The 9,757-nt window shown below is 41.0% G+C and overlaps 1 protein-coding gene across 1 annotated transcript; it reads right to left on the minus strand.

Annotated features, from left to right (window-relative positions):
* SRI (sorcin) lies at nt 201-9,010 on the minus strand. The gene is made up of 8 exons (XM_021387289.1): nt 8,760-9,010; nt 7,809-7,892; nt 4,314-4,383; nt 3,613-3,656; nt 2,477-2,624; nt 2,206-2,319; nt 1,527-1,585; nt 201-899 (listed from the first exon to the last, which is right to left on the minus strand). The coding sequence occupies exons 1-8, from the start codon at nt 8,808-8,810 to the stop codon at nt 873-875; spliced, it is 597 nt and encodes a 198-aa protein (XP_021242964.1). The 5' UTR covers nt 8,811-9,010; the 3' UTR covers nt 201-872.

Genomic DNA, 9,757 nt, shown 5'->3' on the forward strand with positions numbered 1-9,757 from the left:
AAGGTTTTTATGAAGAAACTCCATCTGAGACAGATGGCAGTGGTTTTGGACTTTGTATGCTAGTTAGCATATAAAGAAAGGAAGGTATTTGCTAGGGTTTAAAGAGAAGGAGAGAAAAGCATTGTCTGACATGTCACTGCAGTCTGGCAACTTAAAAGTTCATAGATAAAGGTAATGTAAAAACTGACACAGCACACTTATTTGTTTTAAAATGTTTTATACAGAGGCGCAAACAGAGAAGGAATCTTACTGAAACAAATGCCCCCTATACAAGGGCACATTGTAGAAAGAGTTCTCTGCTATGTTTTATTTTGTTCCTGTTTGTGAGGAGTTGTAACAGGCAGTCTTACACACAGTGCATGGTGTCACTGATCTCATCTAAAAAATGCCCAGCTGTCAAAACAAGAACCTTAAATTTTACTGTTGCTCTGACAGACGAGAGGAACATGATGATTCCAAAGGTGATTCCATTTGTTTGTACATGTCTTTCATCACCAAAGACAAAAGAATTATTCTCTTATGCCATCTGCATGATATTGTTTCAGTCAGAGAGTGGTAGCTTGCACTCCAGAAACATTTTTTAGCGAATCACAGGAAAAAAATCACAGACAAACTTAATATGTACATAATCTTTGTTACACATTGTGTCTTACAAGTTTATGAAAATAAAAAAATCTTTAATAGTCACAGGTTGAAAGTTAAACATCACAGTCCATGATTAGTTTATATTCATTATCAAAACGTAACGAGTGTGTCAAGCAATACCTTCATAAAATATGTCATTTCCAATATTGAGGCACGCGATCATGCAATAATTTGGCGAAGCACAAACTGGAATGATAACTGTGATCATCCACAACTTCCTTTTTGATTTAGATGCTCATAACACACTGTATGAACTGAAAGAAAAAATCACCTATCAGAAAAAGGTTTTGGTTCTCCTCCTACTGTAAACAAACTCAGTCCATGTGCAGTAAAGCTTTAAATGACATCCAAAAACTATCTAATAGTCAATTAAAACAAAGCATCTCCTTAACAACAACAACACAGAACTACTTGAATGTACTGTTCTCATTGTCTCGCATAGATACATACAGCCAGGAAGCAAAAGACCTTCAAGGCTGACTGAGTATGATTTGTTGTGTCCACTCCACCACCTCCCCCAGTCTTCCCCAGGAAAAATGCCTACCAAGCCTTAAAACAAACAAGCAAACTGAAAGTCCAAGTGATGTTAGCAAGCACTGGATCTTTTCAAACTGTACTGGTAAGGGAATCCAGAGAAAAAGGATAATGAAATTGTAAACATCTCTATAAACGTGTGTCTACTTTGTGATATTCAATTCCAACTCTTTTGCCTAGCTGAACTCCAACAGAGCTGAATGAAACCCCCAAACTCTGTGCTCTCAGGTAACGCTATTTCAATAGGCAAGAGGCACTAACTGAAATTATTAACGTTTGATTTTAGTTTTAAGTTTTTTCCTTAGTTTTATCCCATAAGTTTAAGTGATTCCTTAAAGTTCACTTACATCATCGTACTGGAAATTCACAAAACCCTGCTGAGATGCGTCCCTTCTTCTGAAACATTCTGCAAAAACATTAAAACAAAACAGAACAAAAATTAGCTAAGAACTACTCAAGTTTTAAGAATGCACTGTTCTTTATTTTGGCTACATGCCTATTGCAAGTGCTTGACTATAAAAGTCAACAGTTTGTATTAATTCTCATGCTACAACTTTTTATGTGAATTTCCCATCTTCCTCGATTTCATTCTAAAGCAAAACACAGGGTTCAAGGTTCCAAGACTGAACAAAATGAGAAATGAAAGCAGAGCAAAGCAAAGGGAAGAAAAAAAACATCCCAAAGTCACATGACTGAGAACTCAAGAACAAAGCAATTCATTTCAAGACTTAACTGATCCGTATGCTTACCATACGCAGCACTTTCTGTTCCATTAATAAATACAGTTTCCCAATTTTGGTAACACAACTTTACCAGTCTCTGGACCAAACCTTAAATTAGTCCATTTTTTCAAAAGGGACTTAAATAATTACAATCTGTAATTGTTACAGCTCTGCCTGAAAAATCCACTGAAGGAGACCTAATACGTGTTACATAAAAGTTGAACGTGAGAACCCGAGTAATTAGATTTTACTGAATAGAAACATATTACAGAGATCATGGTAACCAGGCTGTAATCCGACATACCAGTGAGAGCTCTGAGTTTCACACAGCAGGCAATGTAATCATCAAATGTAATCTTCCCACGAGTGCTGAATCGTCTGGTGATTGCAGTCACCGCCTGCGGGCTCAATCTAAATCCTATTTGACAACAGAAAGACTGCATTGAAGACAGGTAAGTTAACACAACTGAACATGTTTTTATTGGAAATACTACATATCGGTTACTATAGTAAGATGACTGTTACGGGGGAATGCTGGAACTCGGCACCAGAAGCAAGGAAATTTCACAACTTACCCATAGTTGTCAAGGCTTTCTCCAGTTCTTGGCGATCCACTGTACCACTTCCATCACTGTCAAAGCTTATGAAGTGCTGCTTCCAGCCATTGACCACAGCCCACAGTTCCTTAAACTCATTAAATCCCAGTGTGCCAGACATATCCCTCTGATTTCAAAGCTAAGAAAAATGTTCCTTAACTTCATAAATTAAAAAAAGATAGACCTATGGCAAATGTAAATCAGCTTTTTTTATCATCTGTAGATGAAAACTCTTTCTTTGAAGGTCAGTGTTAATGGTATTTTGTAATTACTACTTCTGTGATAGCAAACTAAAGCATTCCTCAGCACTGACAGAGGTAATACCATTGACCAAAACCAAACGTCAGAGTACCCGCACTTCTCAGTTAGACCTTATGAATGTGACTCAGTTAACTAATTCCTCCTCTACCTGCTGCAGTGAAATTCTTACTGATAAAATACATATGTGAAGTAAAATTAGATGCCAAATAAAAAAAAATTAAGTTGGAATAATATTAGAATATTATCAGATCTCTGGTATCGCAAGCAGTTTGTCCAAGATGAGTTACTGGATGTTCTGGTTTCATTCCTGCTTTCTTTTTAAACAGCAAAACATTTGAACTTGACAGACTAAGTTTAAACTACAAAACTCCAAAGATTCCAACCTTGCACAGTATATCTAGTTCTTCCATAGGCTGGACAGCTGAATGCCATACACTCTCCTGTTAGATACCTGAATGAATTCATTCAAGGAACAGGATTTAAGAGGGCCTTAGATGATACCCAGGCTGTGTAGAACAGATGCGTAATTCATTAGGATGTTGCCATCTTGTCCAGTGAGCTATTTGCACAAGCCTCTGTTGCGGGCTGTCAGACCTGACTCCATACATTCACTGGGTAAACAGCCCCCTAGTGTTAGAGGGACACCACTTGTTACAAAAAGACCAATCACTGACAGACTCATTTATTAGAATTGTAAAAACGTAAATGAGTAAGAACAGAATCTTGTAGTCCCCAGTCACAATACCTATCAAGTGAAGGCTGAATGGAAACTGCACAGCTTTTCCCAAGTATTGGGTACTCTCTTACCTTTGCTTACATAATGCTACATGTTTACACTTCATAATAAAGGATACGTCCAGCATTGAGATCATGAGTCTGCACGTCTCCAAGTTGAAAGCTGTTTAAATTACAAAAAGGAAAATAATTATTATTTTGACAATTGCAGTTTTATTAATCCAACTTTAAGTTGCTTATTATAATACAGTGTATACAATATTATATGATCTCTCCCACTGTACAAAGCCGTATCATGTTTTGATCCAAATAAGAGCTCTTAATCATTACTTGTTAGAAACACTGACAGCAGACAATCTGGAGACACATCAAATTCTATACAAAATTAATTTGCTCTGAGCTCAATCCATAAAGGTTTTGGCTTTCAATCGAAGTGGTCGTTTGTATTTTACCACAGAGACCACTTTAGCAAGGCACTCGACTCACAGAAACTCAATTTTGTAAACTGAACGCTATGCCCCAGGACAGAGGTGTTCTGCCACAGAACATTTTGGTCAGTATCAAAGCTCAATTTCCATTGCAAACCAAAACTGCAAAGCTCAGCGGTGGGCAATGAAGGCAGTTGAAGAGAAGTCCTAAGTGCACAGAATTAAATACAAAGAATTTACATTTCAAAGTAGTCCAGATGAAAAGAAGGCCTCCTCACCATGCAAATAAAAGAAACTGAGGAAAGCAGAACTACAAGCACCTTCTAGTAGATGATAATAAGAATTAGTGCACGTTAGCATTGTTGCTTTTTTGGATTAAATTGTTAACTTACGTTTATAGGCTCCTGCAATCCCTGACTGGGTGAGACATCTCTGTAGCTCATCAGCATCTATTTGTCCATCCTTTCGATAACAGAAGATGTATCAGCTATTGCTTTAAATCACTCTCCCAGTTTGGTTACTCCCAGTACCCACTCCCTTTTCCATAGGCATTACTTTATTTATCCTTCCATGAAACAACTGATTGCCTGTCTCTATTTCTGCTATGTGTCAAAAACTGCCTTTAATAACCCCTATCTCTCACGATGTCTCTTTAGCTGATACTTCTGTAACACGCACTACCGTTCACATCTAGTGTTCTCAAAAAATGAACAAGATTGGCAGGTTTCCTCAAAGCTTAATGGGTATTTCTTTCGTTTTAGAGATTTATGATTTCATTGCTCCAGTAGAAAACCTAGAACCCAGATCGTATGCATCCTCTTCTCTAGATTTACTTAAGTCTGCCTTAAGACTGACAAATTTGAAGAAAAAAAGAAAAGAAAAAAGAAAGAAAAAGGGCTGTTTGGGAATAGGAAGTTGTCAGCAGGACAAACACAAGCAGAAAGCGAATTATTCTGAAAGAAACAAAAAAAAAACAACCCAACAACAAACAACTACCAAAGAAGATATGTATCTGCCCAGTTTGGAAAACAATATCCTTCCAAAGTACACCTCTTAGGGCCAAACAGAGAAAACAACTACTAAGTCAGAGACAGCAACGAACTGTCCAAAGCAGAATTGCAATTCTAGGCTACATTCCCACAAACCAACATGAAGTTCAGTTCACAGAGAGTTTGAGTATAATTTAATCTCATTCAAGGACAGAACATTTGCTGTGGGATTGCCAGGCCTGAACCAATGGCTGAGGACCAGGTGAGAAGGCGTGGCTAGCCCAGGGAGCTCAGGTGCAAGCAGTGCACCTGAGTGACCAGAAAGGGTGGAGCCAGGATCCACCTCTCCTCACCCTCATTTAAGGGTTAGCAGCTGAGGGAGCAGCACCTCTCTGAATAGGGGCTGTATTCCTCTTGAGCTGTTATTGGAAGGGGTAAGCTAATTTTTTTTTTTTTAACCTTCTCTTGTTCTGTAGGGTTTGTATCCTACTAGAAGGCACTGTCATCACCTTCTTTTGCTCTACAGTGTTACATTTGCAGGCACCAAAAGCAAGGTTACTTCAACTCGTTATTCTCTATTTAATGCTTTATGCTTAAAACAAATTTGCCTCAATCTTTTCCTTGTGTTTTTAAACCTAGTAAAGGCTCCTTTTTTCTTTAAGTATAGAGATATACTATGGCATGGTCAAAATGATGCAGCCAGCTGGCTGTCAGAGATGAAGTATCATTTATTGGTGAAGTAGTAGGTAATATACTAAATGACTGTTGACACAGTCTAGAAAAAGATGATAACTTCTTGCTACTATGCAACATTAATAGTAGCAGAAAAGCAGAATTGCATCCAGTTTGCTCCATCACCCTAGCTATACAGTTGTATCAGAGACATTACGCTCACAGGAAAATTAAAGCATAAAATAATAACTTCAATTAGCCATGACTATTAAGAAGCAAGTATCTTCAAAGCCCTTGTGTATTCTGAAACAAAAGACAGATCTGGATAATTTAAGAGTAGAAAGTAAGACATGCTTTTGCATGATCTTCTGATCATGTTTACATTACTATAAAAGGGCCTGGCTTTTTCTTTATTTTTCAGTAGTAGAATTTAAAAAGCTAGACTGTATGAGGCATGGAGGCTTTGCAAACAGATTAAAAATTATTAGTTCCCACAGAGTCAATAATAAGGATTTGACTTTTTTTTTCCCCACAGACAAAGGCAATTCCTCAAATCAAGACAAGATTTCTGTTGTAAACTACTTCAAAGAAAGCTCAGACAACATTCTATATTATATATAATATTTATATATTTTAGGCCTAAAAACAACACAGTGGCAAACCATGACCAAAAATGTTACTAGTGCCGTAGTAAGTACTACTGGAAAACTGTGACATGTGGCTTTTTGCAGACTTTTATAGCTGGCTGTAAAAACAATTGATAATTTATCTGTTTGATTTCATTAATGTGTCCCTAACGCTAACAGAGTTTTTGCTTCTGGACAAGTACTGGACCCTGGAACAGACTCTTCAAAGGACAAAACACTTCAAAAGCTACTCTATTAATTTCTATAAGGAATGGCTCCTACAAATTAAAGGTACTTCAAGTACTAACATAAATACTTGAGGTACTAACTTGATCATACCCCCTGGCTTTCAGTAAGCAGGCCCACCTGAGTTGCCTGGGAATGGTCTAGGCAGTGCTTAAGTCCAGCTCTTGCTACAGTGCTGCACCCTGCGTGCTGTTAACTCCCCCTTCCTCTTTACAGCAGGACCTTACTCATTTTTCCAGCATCAGTTACAGTTCCTGACACGCAATCTGGTGGCACCTGAACACAGAAGCACCTGGGCTGGCATGAAATTATCATTCAGCCTGGGCTCCACCTTACTGGAGAGGCCTTACATGTTACATATTTGTTAACCCAACGTTCATCTTTATTACTAAAATACAGGGTCTATGTATTTGCATATGCAACGTTAAAAAAGTAACACACAGACTGAAAGAAGCATTATGAATGGAAAGGAATAACATTGTGTACAAAAAGCCATAACCCAAACTGTAGTCTTAATCTGAAAAATTAAACATGGGCAAGCCTGCTGCATTTAAACTCTCATGTGGTTACTACGTGTTCCTGTAGATATCAGATCTAGGAGCGGAGTTCTATACTTCCACACGCCCTGTAAGTGTGCAGTAAAATGCTGCTATATGTATTGCCAACAGACACAGAACTTCCTGCTCAATAAATCTGATTTGCCGCTAACCTTATTTCTAGTACCTACCACAATCATACAGAAATAATATATGCCATGAAATAACAGAAATTAAAAATGCAGTGTAGAATTACAAAGGAAAGAAAGTTGTGAATGCCCTTTCCTCTGAAAGCATAGTCATGCTGTTGTACAAGCAAACCTGGATACTGGCACAAGTAGAGACTGCCATTCCAGTTATGACCCTATTAAGCTACTTTATCATGCAGTGCATCTTTCTTACTGGCATTTCCTGCTTTTAGTAACAGCACCTCCACAGCTGGTGTCCCCACTGTTTCTGGTTTCCTTCTCCAAAAACAGCACTCCCCAACCAATGGCTGAGCCACAGTTCAGCTACAACATTTTTAGAAATATACCGTCACCACATATGAGGAACTATACACAGGCTGTGCATATGCACAGCTGTATTGCATACAGTACAGCATGTAGCTATGCAGTAGCTATACAGTTTGAATAATGCTAACCAGCTTTTCAACTGTGCTGATGCATTTTAGCAGACAGGCTAAGTAAGAGTGGTCAGCCATTTATCAACAACTTGAAACCATGGAGCTCTCCCTGCTGCAAAAATAAGGCATTTCTAAAACGTAGTGTAGAAATTACTACTCCCCAAAGTAAGTAAGTAAAACTGTGCAAGTTTACCTGCCCAGCTACTGCAGCAAAATAACCATACAGAGGATCCTGAGCTTGTCCAGGGAATGCTGGTCCTCCTGGAGCTGCTCCATACTTCAGAAATCAAGAAGAAAATTTATTAATTTTGAAGTCATGATTCAGCTAAGTGTATGAAATAATAACATCTGTACTTAAGAATCAACTTGTGCTTTTACATATGGAGGTTGCTCCAAAAGTAATGCCGCCTTTTTGTTTCCATGGGAACTACAACAGAAAGAAAGAGCACAGTAACACTCTTTGATACAGCAAATTCTCAGCTACAAAATACTATTTTTCAACACAGGCACTGCCATTAACAGTGTATTTTCACCAGCGAGGAACAAGAGCCTGTGTGCTGCACAACCTGTGCCAGCAGAGGTGACCCACTGCTGAAATGCACCACCCACTGCCTCACTGTGCTCACATCCACTGTATGGTCTCCACAAACATTCAGCAAGTGGCGAGGAATGTCAGCAGGTGCTATTTCTTCAACATGGAGGAATTTAATGACACATCTTTACTTCATGCACACTTCCCATGTCAGATGCCATTCTGTCAGCCTGTCCCTCTGCTGCCATCTGTCGCACGGCAACAACACATAAAGGAATACTGGTGGGAAGGTTCAACCACTACTGCCGTGTCACCAACATCCGTATCTGACGTCGTGGGCTAACGTAACAAAATAGGAGGCATTACTTTCGGAGCAACCCTCATACATACCCTGAAAGCACGTATATCACACAATCTTGGCGCTGGTATACTCATTGGGAACTATTTCAACCCCTCCGCACCCCGACAGGCACTGATGCCGCCCTTCCCTTCTCCGCGGGGCCCGGATCGCGCCACCAGGTGCCATGAGGGGCTGTACCCGCCGCCCCTCACCGAGATCCCCGCTGCGACGCCCCCTCATCCCGCCCGCTGCTCGGGCTCAGCCCCGCTCACCCCGCCCTGATAGTAACCGCCGCCGGGCGCCGGCTGCCCGGGGAACGCCATCTTCGCCTCGCACCTGCCCCTCCCGCCCGGCCGCAAACACTCGGCCGCGCTGGGGCGGGGGGAGGAAAGCGGGGCGGGCCGCAGGCTCCACAGACAGCCGTGTGGGGGCTCTTCTACCGCTGCGATGCAGCCGACAGCCCCGGTTCACAGGGCGGCCGAGCAACGCGAGGCGGGACCGCAGGGAGCTGAGGGAACGGAGGGCGATCCGCTCCCCGACACCCCTCCGCTCGGGGTGGTACAGCCCCGGCCCCCGGCGGCTTTTCCTCCTCAGAGCGAGTGGGCGGTGCGCTGCCTGCGGGAGCGGCGTTTTTCCTGTCAGCGGAAAGGCTGGGGCTGGGTGCGTCGGGAGTTGTCGCAAAGCCCATGGACTCAGTGATTCATTATTTCATAGAACCACAGAATCATTACGGTTGGAAAAACACTCTGAGATCACCTAGTCCAACCATCAGCCCATCCCCACCGTGCCCACGGACCGTGTCCCTCAGTGCCACATCTAAACACCTCCCGGGATGGTGGCTGCAGCACCTCCCTGGGCAGCCTTAGCCAGTGCCTCACCACTCTTTCGGAGAAGTTTTCCCTAAAATCCAACCTGTTGTTAGAGGAAGCACGTTTGAAGCCCATCTTTTCAGGGTGTCTGAGAAGCAAAGGAGTGACTCAAGCTTTTGGGCTTCAGAAATAGTCTGTGTAGTAGTGTAACGTGGTATCAAACTGCAGCAGTCAAGCAGTTTTATTTACCAGTAAATTTGTGTACAGTATAGGTTAAAAGAGGCAAGGTGATGAACCTTGTTCCAGCACATATTGATGTCTAGGTACCAGACTTTTCTAATTAAAGTAATTCCTGGGTACAGTGATAAAAAGAATTAAAGGCTGGAAAAAATTGCAAAGTGACAAAGTATGTAAGTGATAAGATTTGAAAAGATGTGCACTGATAAGCAAAATGTCAAATA

This window comes from Numida meleagris, chromosome 2, assembly GCF_002078875.1.
Source record: "Numida meleagris isolate 19003 breed g44 Domestic line chromosome 2, NumMel1.0, whole genome shotgun sequence".
Lineage (NCBI taxonomy): Eukaryota > Metazoa > Chordata > Aves > Galliformes > Numididae > Numida > Numida meleagris.

Bases quoted from the DNA above. Each gene is read 5' to 3' on its own strand.
- SRI (XM_021387289.1), bottom strand. From the start codon at position 8,810: ATGGCGTTCCCCGGGCAGCCGGCGCCCGGCGGCGGTTACTATCAGGGC. The intron at 4,384-7,808 runs GTAAACTTGCAC...TGTTATCGAAAG, and splicing joins TTGCTGCAGTAGCTGGGCAG to GATGGACAAATAGATGCTGA. The intron at 900-1,526 runs GTAAGTGAACTT...TTTTTCTTTCAG, and splicing joins TGAATTTCCAGTACGATGAT to TTCATACAGTGTGTTATGAG.